The sequence below is a fragment of the Galeopterus variegatus genome, unplaced genomic scaffold, assembly GCF_000696425.1.
Source record: "Galeopterus variegatus unplaced genomic scaffold, G_variegatus-3.0.2 Scaffold873, whole genome shotgun sequence".
In the NCBI taxonomy this organism is placed as follows: Eukaryota; Metazoa; Chordata; class Mammalia; order Dermoptera; family Cynocephalidae; genus Galeopterus; species Galeopterus variegatus.
Window position 1 is genome coordinate 80,091 of NW_007726984.1, and position 18,234 is coordinate 98,324.

Below are 18,234 nucleotides of genomic sequence, written 5' to 3' on the forward strand. Positions count from 1 at the left end.
CCCTCCACCCCCCCCCCACGTTCATGAATATACACATCAGATCCTGCTTCATACCATGAGGAGCTAAGGCAGTTCATCATAAGAATACATTTGGATAAAGAAAATAAATAAAACTGGCACACAGAAAAGCACATACTATTGTTCTCTAAAACTACAAGAGTTGGCTCTCAAATGAGGCTTGTTTACTAGTTAGTAAGGCAAAGAAGAATAAAAGAGAATCAGTAGTTGTTCAGAAGTACAGCTTTTCCAAGACACTGTACCCCAAGAGAAATTTCACCAGTAAGTCCTCTTAAACAAGACTCTGGGTGACATAATGAAGAATGTCCTTGATAGACAGTGTCCCTAAAAAAACCAAAGATGTGTTTTGGGCAACCTTTCCTTTTCTTCTTTTCTTTTTTTAAAAAAACTACACCCTAAAAGCACAATTCAGTAAAAACAAAGCTACAAGGCATCAAAATAATACAATCCATGCACACAGATCTCTAATGGTATGGTTTAACCTAGGAGTAAAATTTAAAATTTTCAGACGAATGGACAGAATTCAGAGGAATGGCAATCCTTTAGTCAGTCCTCCGTTAGCCACATTTTCTCCAAATTGGGCATGTGAAAAGTTTAGATGTCTAAGAGTAAATGATTGAATGTAAATGTTCAGTATTATTAAGGGCAGAAGTATATGTTTTATTGATCGATCAACGCAAGAAAAAATGAGAAGCTAATTTTATAAAGTTTAAAAAGTTAATTTAAAAAGTTTAGCCAAAATATGTTCTACTTCTACACAGAAGCCTCAGGCAGGTTAGAATTTTCTTTAAAATAATTGGACTCTGCTCTAATACATGAATGACTAGATCAAATGATTCTAAATTTTAAAACCAGTGCTTCTAACTATAGATAAATGCTATATATTCAGTTTTCATAATCTGAAAGCCAAAAAGTTGATAAAATATCTCACACTCTAGGCAATACTTTGTAATGCCCATTTTGTTTAATACACGACAAATTCTCCTTTACAGAAAAAAAGTCTCCATATGAACAAATTTATTAGGCTGCCAAAGCGTAGGCACTATATAGCCTATATTTTGAGGTACAGAGGGGGAGAAAGGCACCATGATAGTTCCTTTACAATCTTCTCCTTCATTCCATTTAATCTTCATAACAACCAATGAATAAGTCTCATTATCCTCATTTTAAAGATGAGAACATTGGACAGTTCATTTAAGTTTGTTTTCTTCCTATCTTTAAAAGGAGGATAATGAGACTTACTTGGGTCAAGATAAACTTGAAAATAATGAAATGGTTATCCACAAGGACAGTAGGAATGGGAGAGTGGTGAGACTTCTGAGTATATCTCCCTAATATAATTTTGACTTTATTGACCTTTAAACTGTTTATATATTATACGTACTCAAAAAAAAATGACATTATTGATTAATGAATAAAAAAGCAAATCCTAAAATTGAAGACAAACAGCATTGAACCTAACCATGTATCAAATAATAACATAATCACACAGGAAAAAAATTTAATTCAATTAACTTTGGTGACAGTATTCTGACTACACAATTAGTGGGTGTTAGTGGGTTAAAATATAGACCCCCTCCCCTGTAAGTCCACTGGGAACCTACAAATGTGACCTTATTTGGAAAAAGGGTCTTTGCAAATGTAATAAAGTTTCTCAAGATGAGATCATCCTGGATTTAGGGTGGGCTCTAAATCTAATGACACATATTCCTTATAAAAGATAGAAGAAGAAGACACAAAGACAGGCAAAGAAGGCCATGTGAAGACAGAGGCAGAGACTGGAGTCATGCAGCCATAAGTCATGGAATGCCTGGTGCCGACAGAAGCTGGAAGAGGCAAGGGAAGATTCTTTCCTAGAGTTTTTGGAGGGAAAATGGGTCTGCTGACACCTTGGTTTTGGACTTCTGGCCCCTAGATCTGTGAGAGAATAAATTTCTGTGGCTTTACACCACCAAATTTGTGGTAATTTATTACAGCAGCCCTAGGAAACTAAGATACTGGGATATATTCTAAGGATAAAAAGAATTAAAAAGGAATCTTGAATATTGTGTTTTTTGTTGGCAGTAGTATTGATATAGCAATTCTAATATAGTGTGGTGTCATGGGAGTCAAGTGAGCATCTTCAAGAAGAATAAAGCCACAATTTTATCACTCACTACTGATATATGACTATTGGAGTTGGCAAGATGTAAGTCGGGTGACCTTGAGAAAACCTGTTTTGAAAGTGGTGGGATATGAGAGCAGAAACTTGTTTCGGACAGGTTTAAGAAAGAATGAGAGGAGAAGAATAAGACAGTGACTACAGACAACTAAAATGGGTAGCTGAGAATTTGAGCAGCAGCAGGAAGAGAAAGTAGGGTCAAGAGAAGGGTCTTTTGTTTAAAATAAGAGAAATAACATCAAGTTTGTATTCTCATGAAAATGTATAATTAAGTGGATAGAAAAAAATGATAATACAGAAGAGAGAGGAGAATTAATACCTTTGAATGTGTGAGAGAGTGAGACCTAGTGAAAAAGGGGAGGGGCTGGCTTTAGGAACCTGGACAATTCATCTACAGTAATAGAAAGCAAGGCAGAGTACTCCTGGGTACCGAGATTGGTAGGTAGATAAATAAATAAATGCAAAATCAGGTGCTTGTGAAAACTCTTTTCTGATTGCCTCAATATTCTCAGTGCAACAGGAAATAAGTTCATCATCTAAAATTAAGACGGAGAAGGAGATATTGGCAGGTTTTCGAAGAGAGGGAAGAATGTCTGAAACAGTCATCTAGGAGAGTGAATGAATCAAAGAAGTGTGGTATAATTGCTGGGTCTACTGCCATTAATTTAAAGTGAGACCAGTTGTCATGGTTTTATTTCTCTCAGTCCCATTCAGTTGCAAGAGTGAGATTTAACCATGGTTGTACTTTTACCAAGACAAAAAGAAAGGTGGACAAAGGAACTGAACATGTATGCAAGCGAGTGATTATGATTGACCTTTAAATTTAAGATAAAAGGAAGAAAGTAGGGTCAAGATGGCAGAATAGACAGTCCCCAGCGTCACTCTCTCCCACAAATCAACCAATTTACAACTATAAAAATGTAACATCAGCCAAGCTGGGGCCGCTGGAGCTCAGGGGAAGAGGAGGAGAGACCTAAGGAGTTCATGAAGATGGGAGAAACCACGATGAGAGAAAGAAAAAACTGCTCTGAGTGTTTCAGGCTGTGGTCACTTTAAAGCTGGAGCTGCTGAGAGCATGGAGCAGGAGCTGGCAGAAACCACAGCTGTGCCCTTCAGATGGAGTTACTTGGAGGTGGCAGGGGAGAAGAGGACCTTGGTGGCCCCCAGGACAGCAAGACCACTAACAGGGTTCCTGTGGACCCATGCAGGAGTGAGGAGCTAGAACAGCTGGAAAAGGAGAGCCATTCAGAGGCCGGTGAGTCATCATAAGGGACCGACACACAGCCCATTTCATGGGAACTGTTTGGAACATGGGCGGTGGGGGGAGACAGGCCCACCGGGAGAACACTGGGACACAGCAAGGACAGCCGATCTGCCCCCCAATCAGTGCAGGACCACTCAGAGGAGACTGGTTGGGAATGCAGGATTGCATGGGGTGCAGTTTGATGAAAAAAACTCAGGGTTTTTACACAACCCAGGTGCATCGAGTCTCTGGAGAGCTGGAAGTACCTATAAGGTCAACCATTAAACCCTGAGCCACACAAAAAGCCTTCCCTAGGGAAACAACAGCAAAGCAGCAATTTAGCTCAACAACACAGCTCAAGCACTGGTTCCCATAGGAAGTTCCCCGTGTTATAAGTAAGCAAAGGACAAAAAATTAGTTCCAGCCCAGGAACACCACCAGTGCCTTGGGGCCCCCGGCAGAGGACATGAGGCATGGAGTGGGGACAGGACCCCCACCCAGAACCCCTCACACCATCAGTGCCTTGGGGCCCACCTGGGGACCCAAGGCATGGATCTGGGACTGGACTCCCCTTCCACAACCAGACACACTGTGCCGGTGTCTCGGGGCCTGCTTGGGGACCTAAGGTATGGAGTCAGGGACCAGACATCCCTCCCACAACCAGGTACACCATGCCAGTGCCTCGGGGCCCACCTGGGGACCTGAGGTATGGAGCCAGGGACCAGACACTCCCCACAACCAGGCACACTGCCAGCACCAAGGAGCATGCCAAAAACATCACCTCCACGTGGGTGGCCCACCACAGCCACCACAATAACCATGGCTGCTGCGAAAGCAGCTAGACGTCACAACTACCATGCAGATGGTCAGCCAGCCACTAGAGTGCACTGACACAAGGAGAGTCACCAGCAGAGATAAAGAAAAGAAGAGGATGTCTCTCTCCACAAAACCCATTCTAGAGTGACAGAAGAAGCATCTGCTCTATGATAATATTGGGGGACCTGATCACACCTCTCAACATTGGACAGATCATCTAGGCAACAAATCAACAGTTACCATTATTCTTTCAGAAGGAGGGAAGAAATCTAGGGTAATTAGAGGGGGGAGGGAAAGGGGAATGGGGAGAGATTGTACAAGAGGCATAAAGAATAATTACGACTTATAACAATATATATGCTAGTAATATTGATTTGATCAACATATCTCAATGTTGAACCCCCAAAATATGTATAATCAATTTTGATTCAATAAAAATTTTTTTAAAAAAGAGGAAAGTAGAGACATCAGGATGAAGAGTGATAGTATTGCAACGTTCAATACTTGTGGTGAATGAGTCCTTCTATCCCACAACTCATTTATCCTTTGGCTTCGGTGACTCTGCTCTCTTCATTTATTTTCATGGCCTCTGAAAGACCTCTGTGGCTTCATTATGCAGGAATTCATTCATGATTCTTTACTGGCACTGCAAATTCTTTCATTACCAATGTGTGAATGTGTCAATATGCCTGACAACCATTTCCCTTAAAGTTTTAGCACCTCAAATATTTCTAAAATGAAAATCACTTTCTGTAATATTACAATTCCTAACATTGCTCCCATTCATTAGTAATCCAAAATCTCAGGTTATAAACTATAAAGTCGAACCATTTTAAGTAAGGGACCATCTGTATTGCTATTTTTCTCTGTATACCTAAACAAATTCTACTTATCTTCTATTCCTCTATTATAATTTCACTTACCATCCTTCAAGTTCCACCTCTTCCTTGTAAGTTTTCTTTTTACTTCACAATCTTTTCCTTTAATGAACTCCTGTATTACATGCACACAAGTCAGCATCTGGCCATGTGTAGTTACATTCTCTCTAATCATTTCATTGGCATCTCATTGGCATGCAAGGGCAGAATCTTGTCTCAATAAATTTTATTCCCACAATACCTAGCACAATTGCTGGTCATATGGTTACCAGGTTAAAGTGAAATGTAAATATGTGGGAAACTTCTAGAGAATGTATTAGATGAAAAACTCAAGACCTTATGCAATCAAACTCTAGGTCAAAGGGTTTGAATTCTGGATGCTGAGCAAGTTCATATATTTAAGATGATGACACTGGGGAGTCATATGCCAACATAAATCAAGTATCTTAAAACCATAATCTTCACATGTTAAGCTTATATTAGCAGCCCCATGTTTTTTATTGGAACGGGAACCACATCTTAACAGGGACCTACCAGTTAAACTCTAGAAATTACCCCTGCCTTTAATACTCTTATTAAGAAGGATGGAAAAAAATGAGGGTTGAACTTTTACACAGACTGGAAACTTAAAATCCTCAAAAAAAATCTAGAATAAAATCCAAAACAGATCAACGGAAAGCTAGTAATATTAGTAACATCTTACTTATCAAACACAAATGCTGTATAGCTAAGGAGGGAACAAGGGAAATTAAATAATAAAAAACAGTTGATAACTGCACTGAATTAAGTGGAATCTGGTAATTTTCACTATTGGTTCCTGAAACCATTACCTAAACATCTGCTCAACCTTAGACTTACTTGTATTAAAAAGTTAAATTCTTTATAAAAAATTATCATTCAACAGATACTAAACACAAACTTCTACTTTCGGCAGTTATGGACCCTAATTTATAGTCCTTTTTCCTTTTTTTAATTAAAAAAGTATCAAATTTATTTCAATATCTGCTCTCATTTTAAAATTAGAATTTTTGGAAAATTTTTTCTAACTTTTGACATAATTTCCCTTTTTCACCCAATTACTACTATGCCCAACAAAAATTTTCCAAATGTTGTTAAGCCTTTCTTTACTGCTTTATGAAGTATACTCTTTAAGAGTTCTTTAAAAGAAATTTTAAATTTTAATTTTCACTTTGAACATGTTTGATCAGAAAGTACAAGACATCACGATTGCATGAGTTAAAACAAAGAATGGAATTAAAAAACAAAAGTAATGTCTATATAAATCAGCAAATTATCTAATAAAACATTTGAACTATTTTACGGTTCTACTTAGCAAAATAAACTGGTTCAAAGGTACTAAAGCATTAGACATTTACTGCAAGCTTTAAATCATAGTGTTACTCTTTTCAGTATGTCATCTCTAAGAATGACAGTGTTCATAAGTACAAAAACACTTAAACCCAGTCAAAGATTAGAGAATTCTTCATGAAGTTAGGTTTCAAAAATGCAGAATGTCTTGAAAATTACCAATTATTTCAAAGGCTAAAATCAGAAAAATGCAGAAAAAAGAAATATTCATTAATACTATTTTGTTTTGAGAAAGCCAGAAATGATTCTCTTCCAAGAAATAAGCAATAATGATAAAAGATATGATTAATATACTATATGTCTTTTAAGCCAAAGTGTACTTTTCACCTCAAAGAGGACAATTCTGACTTTTATATTCTTAATTTCCTTTGTCCAAAACAGGACTCTATTTTAAACCATTATTTGAATAAAGTTCATAATATAAAGTCACTTTTCTCCACAGGATATTTTCATTTCAGTACATAAGCTGCTAAATGGCAAGTGACTAATCAGTTATAAAGAATTTGTAGTATAATAAGTGCTAATTTACAAAAACCATCAATAGATAACAAACTACATTCAAGCCTAAAGGTTACTACAGTAGTGAGGTCAGAACTAACTTGATTATTCCATATGGTCAGATTTCATTTACTAAATAATACTGTCATGAAATCTAAAGAAACCATAGTGGGTTCTTCCAAAGCTGCATAACTTTCAAAATGCTTTTCCTCTGGATGCAGAGCCTGTTCACTCTTTCAATCCTTTTTTAATCATTTAGTTTTTGCAATATTTTCCTGATGATTTTGTTTCTTCTTTTGATCCTTCTTCCTGGGCTCAATCACCTTGGCCAATTTCCAGGACAGTACAGCACTTGCTAAGAACAGTGCAGTGAGAGCCAAAATAAGTGTTATAGGGAGGCCATATGGGTCCTCTGTAGCCCATTCCACAACATACTCAACCCAAGCCTTTATATCAAAAACATCTTTGTAGCAGTCTCAGAAAAACTTATGCTTGAATAATGATCTCTAACTTTGACCAGATAGATCACAGAATTTTAAAAGTAGGAGAAAACTTAAGAGTTACTAGTCCACCTTGCCTATTTTACATAAGGAAAAGGAATATTTGAAAAGTTTTTAGGGAGCAATAGTGGGAGAAATACCACTACTACAAAAGGTGTAATAGGGAAACTGGGAGTTTATAATAACTGACTACGAAACTCACATTAACAGAACTCTCTATAGGTTCTGACCTGCATTTAGCTAAATTCTACTAAATACTGACAGGGATAGTTAACTACTATGGGAAGCACACTAGAACTGACAATATCATAGCTCAGAAATATTATAAAATAGCCAGAACTACCGATGTATAAAAGTTTGAGATTATTTAGAGAACAATACTTTTTAAAAACTTAGTACTACTATTCTAGACAAATCTACTTTAACTTTCATTAAAGGAAGGTGTTTTTTTTTACTACCTTATTGGGATAAAAATTCAACTACAAAAGTAGGTTGTGATAAATTAAGATACATATTGTAATCCCTAAAAAGTAACCTCTAGGAAAATAACTCTTAAAAATGATTTAAAAACAAACAACAGAGAAATTTAAATAGTACACTAAAAGAATATTTAACACAAAAGAAGGTGGGTAAAGGAAGAATAGCAGGAGTAAATCTAATTGGACCAATAACCATATCAAATGGGAACAGACTGAACATGCCACTCAAAAGGCAGAGACTATCACATTGGATAAAACAGTAAAACCCAATCACATACTTATACTTCTACAAAAGACACACCTTGGATTCAAAGATGCAAATAGGTACTCCATATAAACGGTGTTAACAGTAAGAAACAGGGAGTGGCTATATTAGCAGCAGATGATATAGTCTTTAAGGTAAAAAGTACTAAAGACAAAGAGGGATATTTCATAACCATAAAAGAGTCAATACATCAGGAAGATATAACATTTATAAATGTATTCATATGTAACAACAGAGCTGCCAAATACATGAAACAAAAACTGACAGAATTAAACAATGAAATAGAACTAGAGAATAAATCAGCAAGGATGTAAAAGACTTCAGCAACACTATCAACCAACTTGACCTAACTTACATTTATAGAACACTCCACCCAAAGACTGTTCAGAATACATATTCCTTTTAAGCACATAGGAACATTCTCCAAAATTTACCACATGCTGGGCCACAAAATAAATTTCAGTAAATTTACAACTGAATCATAAGAGGGTGTTCCCTGACAACAAAAGAATGAAATTAAAACCCGTAACAGAAAGAAATCTGGGGAAACACATGGGTCAAAGAAGAAATCACAAGAGAAATTAAATATTGTGAACTGAATGAAAATGAAAACACAACATATTAAACTTCACAGGATGTAGCTAAAGCAGTATTTACAGGAAACTTTATAGCTTTAAATGCCTATATTAGAAAAGTACAGTCGCAAACTAATAACCAAAGCTCCCACAACTTTAGAAAACAGAAAAAGAGCAAACTAAATCCAAAGCAAGAAGAAAAAAGTAAAGATTAAAGTAAAAATGAATGAAACAGAAAACAGAAAAACAAAAAATAAATAAATTCAAAAGTTGGTTCTTTAAAGAAAAAAAAAATTAGCAAAATTGACAATCCATAAGACAGAAGACCAAGAAAATAAGAAAGAACAGACACAAATGAGAGGAAATTACTACTGACCCTTTAGAAAGTGAAAGAGAATATTATGAACACTTTAAACCAACAAATTAGACAACTGACATTAAAAAGAAGAAATTCTTGGAAAAATAAATGACCAGAATGGACTCAACAAGAAGTAGACAATCTGAATCAACGCCATAACAAATAAGAAAACTGAACTACTCATTAAAAATCTTTACACTAAGAAAAGCCTAGGCACACGCAGATGGTTTCACTGGTGAAATTTATGAAATATACAAGGATACTTCAAAAAGTTTATGGGAAAATAGAATTAAAAGGTAGTAAAAATCTTTACATGAACTTTTTGAAGTACCCTCATATAAGAAATAATAGCAAACCTTTATAAACTCTTTCAGCAAATATAGGAGAGAACAATTCCCAATTCATTCTATGAGGCCAGGATTATCCTGATACCAAGACAGACAAAGACAAGCAAAGTACAGACCAATATCCCTCAATAACACCAATATACAAAAACTCTTTAAAAAATATTAGCAAACTGAATTCAGCAGTATATAAAAAGGATTATACATTATGACCAAGTGGGATTTATCCTGGGAATGCAAGATAGGTAAAACCAACTGAAAATCTATTAATGTAAAACACCATATTAAGAGAATATAAAAAACTAAAACCTCATGATCATTTCAATAGACACTTGACAAAATCCAACACCCATTCATTATAAAAAACACAAAAAATTAGAAATAGAAAGGATCTTCTTCAATCCAATAAAGGGTAATTACAAAAAGACTACATCTAACTTTCCTTCAAACATCAGGAGAAAAACAAAAATGTCTGTTCTTTCTACTTCCACTGATTGTAGTACTGTATATTCTAGCCAGTGCAGTAACACTAGAAAATAATATATTTAAAAATTTTAAAAATTAAAAAGGTATTACATGCATTCACATTAAAGAGGAAGAAGTGAAACTATTCATTATCAGATGACATTATCCTACATGTGAAAAATCCTAAGGAACCACTAAAAAAGTACTAGAACTAATAAACTTAACAAAGTCACAAGACATAAGATCAATACACAAAAATCAGTTGCATTTCTATATTCTTGTAAAAATGCAATTACAAAAGCAATTCATTCAAAATAGCACCACAAAGAATACTTAGAAATAAATTCTTAAAAAGAAATACAAGATTTGCATTTGTACACTATAACAAAACATTACTGAAAGAAAAAGATCTAAGTAAATGGAGAAACATTCCATGCTCATGGATTGGCAGACTCAAAATTATTAATATGGGGCCGAGCCCCTGGCGCACTCGGGAGAGTGCGGCACTGGGAGTGCAGCAGTGCTCCCGCCGCGGGTTCGGATCCTATATAGGGATGACCCGTGCGCTCACAGCGCTCACTGGCTGAGCGTGGTGCGGCCGGTCTCAAAAAGGACAAAAAAAAAAAATTATTAATATGGCAATTCTCCTCAAATTGACCTCTATACTCAACACAATCCTTTTCAAAATCCCAGCTGGCTTTTTTTTGTAGAAATAAGCTCATCTTAATTTTATAGGGAAATATGAGTACAAAGGACCTAGAATAGCCAAACAATTTGGGGGGGGGAACAAAAAACAACAAAGTTGGAGGATTTACACTACCCAATTTCAAAACATACTATGAAGCTACAGTAATCAAGACAGTGTGATAATAGTATAAGGATAAGTATAAGGACAGACCAATGAAGACGAAAATCTACAGCCCAGAAATCAATCCTTATATTTGTTTGATTTTTCACAAAGATGCCAAAACAATTCAATGAGAGAAAGGACAGTCTTGTCAATGAATGGTTTGGGGACAACTGGATATGCATATGTGAAAAAGATAAAAAGAACATAGATTGTTATCTCATACCACACAAAAAAATTAACTCAAATGGATCAAATACCTAAATGTGAGAGCTAGTTATAAGCTATCGTAAAAGAAAATACAGGAGAAAATATTTATGACCTTGGGTTAGTCAAAGAATACTTAAGACAACAAAAGCATAAGCCATAAAAGATAAAATTGATAAACTGAGTTTCATGAAAGTTAAAAACTTTTGCACTTCAAAAGACATCAACAGAAAAAGAAAAGACAAGCCACAGACTGGGAAAAAATATTACCAAATCCCATACCTGATAATGCCCTTGCATTCACAATATAAATGAACTTTCACAACCAATTAAGGCAACAAACAAAGCAATTAAAAAATGGGCAAAAGACTTCCTCAGACATTTCACCAAAGAATACACATGAATGGCTTATAAGAACAAAAAAAGTGTTCAACACCATTAGTCATTAGAAATATGCTAATTAAGGGCCGAGCCCGTGGCGCACTCTGGCGAGTACGCGCTGGGAGCATAGCAGCGCTCCCGCCGCGGGGTCGGATCCTATATAGGGATGACCGGTGCGTCACTGGCTGAGCGCGGTGCGGCCGGTCTCAAAAAGGACAAAGAAAAAAGAAAAAGAAATATGCTAATTAAAACCACAATGAAATACCTTGACAAACCCACTAAACTGACTATAATCCAAAAGACAGACAATACCAAGTATTAGTGAGGATGTGGTGAAACTGGAACCCTTATACATTGCTGGAAGGAATGTAAAATGGTCCAGCCACTTGGGAACACAGTTCAGAAGTTCTTAAAAAGCTAATTTATCTTACAACACAGCAATTCCATTCTTAGAAACCTACCCAAGAGAAATAAAAATATATGTCCATAAAAAGACTTGCCCATAAATGTTCAAGTATCTACTAACTAGTGTATGGATAAACAAAATATGGTATATCAATACAATGAAATACCATTCAGCAATAAAAAGAGAAGGAAATACTATCGGATAATGCTATGTCATGGATGAACCTCAAAACATGCCAAGTGAAAGAAGCCAGAAGGAAAAGATTATATATGATTCCTTTTATATGAAATGTCCAGAAAAATTTATAGAAACAGAAAGTAGATCAGCAGTTTTCTGGGGAAAGAGTATGGAAGTTGGGAACTGACTACAAATAGGCTTGAGGAAAATTTGGGGAGTGATGGAAAAGTTCTAAAACTGGAAACCACTGAATTATATACTTATGATACATGAACTTTATATATTATCTAAATTATATCTCGATAAAGTTGTAAAATAAAATTGCATTTGGAGCTTTTAATCCGTTAGCTAGCTGTAAACATTTTTCCTTAGTTCAATATTTTTTCTTGAAAAATATAATTGTACATAATAAAAAAACGTATTATGCATACTAGTCATATATGAACAATTTCTGGTAACTCAAAAACAAACACTATGATTTGGTTATATTAATTAGCTCTAACTTGCACTTGACTAAAGTTTCTGGAGAGGAATAAGAAAAGCAATCGTGTTTTTAAGTAAGCTCACAAATTGTCACCTGCATGTAACAAAAGACTATTTCAGTTACTGTAGAATGATGGTTACATTCAATAAAATGACCGTTTTGAATAAAATCTGCTGTATGAGAGTAGGAAGGCATCTTACAAATAATCTAGTTCAACCCCTTTGTTTTACAGATAAAAGGAAGCGAAGAGATAAAATGATGTTCAAAATCATACCTTCAAAGTTAGTTGCGAAGCTTCCCAGTCTCCTGACTTTCCTGCTCTTCCTGTGCACTGAATACAATTTTATTGAAAGAAGGAAGTGGTAGAAGATTATAAAAAAAAAACCAGAGGGGAAATATCCAGCCAACAGCTAAGCAGATAATTAATTTATCATCCCATGAACAAATCTCTGTAAACCCAAATTGTTGATTCCTTTTATATACTACAAAAAGGGAGGGAAACTAGAGTCTTTTACATATTTATTATCTCACTTAATACTCAGAACACCTCCATGAAGTAAGAATTTCCTTATTTAATAATTGGAGAAACTGAGATTCAAAATAATTAACTTGCCATGGTTGGAAAACTTGTAAATAACTGAGCCACGATTTTGAAAATTAAATTTATCTGCCTTCGAAGCCTATGCTCATTTTATGCATACTTCTTTTCAGATACTTTAAAGCAGTGGTCTCCAAGACAATTCCTTTCGATAAGTATTGTTTGTGCTTACATCTACAGTATTTAAAAATTATGTCTACTGTAAAAGTCACAAATAGACATTTTAAAAGGATGAGATAAAAAATAAGTATGCCTAGAAGTTCTAATTTCCTTTCCACAATGAGCTAAGTTATCTTGCATATACCCCCCAGATGCACTCTACTACATCTTCTCCAATACACATACATCAATTGGGAAACTATTATTCTAAATAGTACTGATTTTTTCCAGTATTGAATACCATCGTCCTTTGTAATGTTCTTTTATTCTTGATACTTTTCCCTTTCTTAAAAGCTTTAATTCCTACATGTCTAACTACATTAAATTCTTATACTAAACTTGAGTTTTGCTGTTCTTATTTATCTTCTTTTATTTCTAGGTTCTTAAGTTGGAAATACATCCACATAAAATCTCAAATAGCTCCATCAATAAAGAATTTATATAAATTCTTATATAAAATCAGAATTTTTTAAATGGCTATGAAGAAACTGTATGAAGAATTGAAAACTATGTCTCTGATAGACTGAAAGCTTTCTGTCAAAAGGTTTATAGAATTTAAGTAAGAAAACCAAACTTAGGTAGGGAAAAAAAGGAAATACTTCTGTAAAACTAAAATCAGCTTTTTAGTATAAGCAGCAAGTAATCTCTGAACTTCACAGAAAGTGAAATTTGTTCTTCGAGTTAAAGAAAAATCAGTCAGACGGTTGTTGATCAGTTTATAGGAAACCAGGAAAGTAGTAATCAGATTGCAGTATGTGCTTCATTAGAATTCAACAAGCCTACATTAAGCTTCATTAGAAGTATGCTGTAAAATATTTCTATCTAGTTTAAAACGCTTAAATCTGGTTTTGGGTTACCTTTTACCACTATGAAGTACAATCCAATATAAAGTAAAATCTTCTCAAATTCAGATTTTGCTGTCCAATTCCTTCTAGATGTTCGAATCTTTCTCCTACCTAAAACAAACTTGTCCTCTTTCAAACCAACACATAGCCACTTTATTTTATTTATTTATTTATTTTTGGTCTTTTTGTCTTTTTCCGTGTCCGGCAACGGATCGCAACCCTCAGTGTTGCCTCCGTACCGGACCGGGGACCGGCAACGGGATCACAACCCTCGGCGTTGCCCCCGCGCCTCGCTCAGCCAGTGAGCGGGAACCGGTCTGTATGTGGGATCCGAACCCTCGGGCGGGAGTGCCGCCGCGCTTCCCAAGCGGCGCACTTATCCAGTGCGCCACCGGGCCGGCCCCTACATAGCCACTTTATTCTAAACTAGTATTTCTTCAGATTATGAGACCTACTGGCTACCTCCACACTGAGGAGGCTCCTTAAGCCAGTATTTCTTAATTGTTTACCTAACATTCCACTCCTTCACTCCCAACCAATTATCACCTCCACTGAGAATACATGTGCTAAATTACCTTTCATAAAACTTTACATTATAAAGTTATGAGAGCCTATTTTTAAAAATAATATGATAAACTGAATATAAAGAGAAGAAAGCTTATTTCTATTTCTTAATAACTTTCAAAAAGTCCATTTTTCTGAACAAATTCCTAAAATAATTTCAAAACATGGAAGAGACAAAAGCAAGGTTGGAAAGAACTGGAGTTGTTAAGAGACAGGCATCCAAAGAAAGTTTGGAAACTGCAAAGGATTTATTGATTGTAGAAATATTTGGTGCTAAAACTCAGACAACTAAACAGTTACAGACATGGAAAACTCAAGACAATCACACTTACTGAAAAGGAAGAAGGGAAAGGAAAGAATTACCAACGAAGTTCTTAAAGCTGAAATCACTCATTTTCACTGTCTTCCCCTAAGTGGCCTGACTACCTGACTCCAACAATGTTATTTCTGCCTGAAGAATAGGAGGCAGCATTGTTCATGACATAGGGTCGATCTATTACAGATCATTTTTGTTTGGGTTATTACTATATATGGAATAACTTACTTATCAGACATCTCTACACGGACTTTCATGAGTGATTCCAATTATAATAGTAGTCTTCACACTGACCATCTTGCTCTATCTACTCTATCTTTAAAATTACTGCTTGAGTTATTCTTCTAAAATCCTGTTTTGTTTAGGCAATCTCATGCTACCTCTATATCTAATGTGTACTTCTATTTCTGTATTTACACCACATTGTAATTATTTATGAAATTCTCAGTTATGTATTAGATTACAAATTGCTTGATAAAGAAAGATATTATCATTTATTTTTATATTCCCAGTGCCTACCACAATGCCAAGAAGTTTTACATGATGAATGCGTGCTGAACTGAACCGTTGGACTGCTAAGCACTTTACCACACACATATATGATGCACAACCAAACTGACTTTTGAGAAAGGATTTTTCTAAGTTTCTATCAAAACAGAATTACCTGATTGAGAAAAGCTCTTTTCTCTCAGTTATCTGTGTTTAGAGTTCACAATGCTTGAGGCATATACATGTAATAATATTAAAGTAGGGGTCACTACCTCAAATACTCACAGTGACCACAAAGTCACTATAAATGAGTGAAAGCAAGGATGAACATAAAATAAGGGAAGGAAGTGGCAATCTGAAGACAATGCCCAAAGCAGGAACTCCACTTGAATATAAGCACATAGGAATACAGATCATGTGGCCAGACCTTTAAATGTTCAAAAGAAACTGGAAATATGCCCTTCCCCTTACGTTCTTCTTTTTTTCTTACTTTTTAATATCATTTCTTGATTTTAAATCTTGGCCACTTTTTTTTTTCTTAAAAACAAAACAAAAACCACTATATAAGCCAAGGAAAACAAGCCTGCAGGATTAATTTGGCCTGTAGGGCATCAGTTTGTGACCTCTGAGAAGATGCAACTTCTTCAACTGATAATGACAGATTATATTTGGTTTGGTTCAAGGAATCTAACCACTGCTCTGATTTTTCTTATTTACTCTTTGCCTCCTCCCTCAGGTTTATATCTATGCAATCCGTTCTCTCTCTCAATAGGATGCAACCATACTGGTTTTCATAAGTTTTCAGCCTGGAAAGCTACCCACTTCTTGAAGTATAAACCACCCCTCCCCCAATCCCTCAAACTGGCTAATTTTTACTCTGGTCTCTACTTCTGGAAAGCATCCTATGATCTTTCCTAGACTAGATTAAGTACCCTGTTAAACATATTCTCCAATGCTCTTTCCAACCGCACTTGTCATAATTATAACAACCATTTCTGTAACCAGTTCTTTAATTACTACTTCCCTCCCAGGACTATAAGATCTAAAAGGGTATATTTTGTTCATTACTATATTCCAATCAAGCATGGTGTGTGACAGGCATCAATAAATATTTGAAAGAAGAAATAAAAGCAAATTTTTATTATCATACAAAAAGGAATGAACTAAAAGACTGCAAAGTTTGAACTTTTCCCCTGAGACAAAAGGGGAGATTTTCACTTTAACTACTCTGTTCAATAATTCCAATTCCCTACAGCGTCTACTAAATCTGTCTTGTTCTGAACATGTTGTAATATATCTCCCATTATATAAGTGTATTTTGTCAAGGTGAATTTACATTTCAAACATTTTTTGCTTTATATATTAGGTTGTTTGCTTCACAAAAATTCTTCCCTATTGTTTTTTCTTCTGTTTATTTGTACATATTTGTGGGGTACAGTTTCTTGTTTCAATACTTGCATATACTGTACACTGATTCACATAAGGTAGATAGCATACTTTTATACTTGCTAGTTCACCACTTCTCCCCCGCCCTTCCCCTTCCCCTCCCAGCCTCTGGTAAATTATTTTACTCTCCACTTCTATGAGAACCACTTTTTAAAAAAAAATCCACATATAACTGAGGTCATGTGGCATTTGCCTTTCTGTGCCCGGCTTACTTCACTTAACATGATGGTTTCTAGATCCATCCATGCTGCTGTAAATGACATTTTTTTTGTTTGTTTGTTTTTTTCATAGCTGAATAGTATTCCATTGTGGAGGTATATCACAGTGTTTTTATCCATTCTTCTGTTGATGGGCATTTAGGTTGATTCCATCTCTTGGCTGTTGTGAATAGTGTTGCAGTGAACGTGGGAATGCAGATGTCTCTTAGGTATATTGATTTCATTTCCTTTGGATATATACCCAGTAGTGGGATAGCTGGGTCAGAGGTAGATCTATTTTAAGTTCTCTGAGGAACCTTTGTCTGTTTTCCACAATGGCTCTGCCAATTTATATACCCCCCAACAGTGTAGGAGAGTTTCCTTTGCTCAGCATCCTTGGCAGCATTTGTTATTTTCTGTCATTTTGATAACTGGAGTGACATGATAACTCATTGTGGTTTTAATTTGCATTCCCCTGATGATTAGTGATGAAGAGCACTCTTTTATGTGCCTACTGGCCATTCATATGCCTTGTTTTGAGAAATATCTGTTCAGGTCCTTTGCCCTTTTTTTTTTAACTGCTTAAAATTTTTATTAAATCAGAATTAATTATACATATTTTGGGGGTTAAACGTTGAGATATGTTGATCAAATCAATATTACTAGCATATATATTGTTAAAAATCATACTCATTCCTTATGCCTTTTGTCCAATTTCACCCCATCTCCCTCACCCTCCCAACTCCCCCCTCTAATTACCCTAGATTTCTTCTCTCCTTCTGAAAGAATAATGGTTATTTTAGATGATCTATCCAGTGCTGAGAGACGTGATCAGTTCCCCAAAAATTATCGTAGAGCAGATGCTTCTAATGTCACTTTGGAATGAGCTTTGTGAAGAGAAACACCCTTTTCTTTTCTTTATCTCTGCTGGTAACTCTCCTTGTGTCAACGCACTCCAGTGGCTGGCAGACCAACTGCGAGGTGGTTGGGGCATCCAGCTGCTTTCGCGGCAGCCATGGTTATTGTGGTGGTTGTGGTGGGCCACCCACATGGAGGTGATGTTTTTGGCATGCTCCTGGGCACTGGCCATGTGCCAGTTTGTAGGAGAGGGGTCCAATCCCTGGCTCCATCCCTCGGGTCTCTGGGTGGG

The 18,234-nt window shown here is 35.8% G+C and overlaps 2 protein-coding genes across 3 annotated transcripts in view; both read right to left on the bottom strand.

Moving 5' to 3' along the window:
* Positions 1–18,234, bottom strand: part of LOC103590778 (nipped-B-like protein) — a 151,786-nt gene that overhangs the window by 78,838 nt on the left and 54,714 nt on the right. The gene's annotated exons all lie outside the window — the stretch shown is intronic.
* LOC103590781 (small integral membrane protein 15-like) lies at positions 7,234–18,101 on the bottom strand. Its single transcript, XM_008573087.1, has 2 exons — positions 18,056–18,101; positions 7,234–7,445 (listed from the first exon to the last, which is right to left on the bottom strand). The coding sequence occupies exons 1-2, from the start codon at positions 18,099–18,101 to the stop codon at positions 7,234–7,236; spliced, it is 258 nt and encodes an 85-aa protein (XP_008571309.1).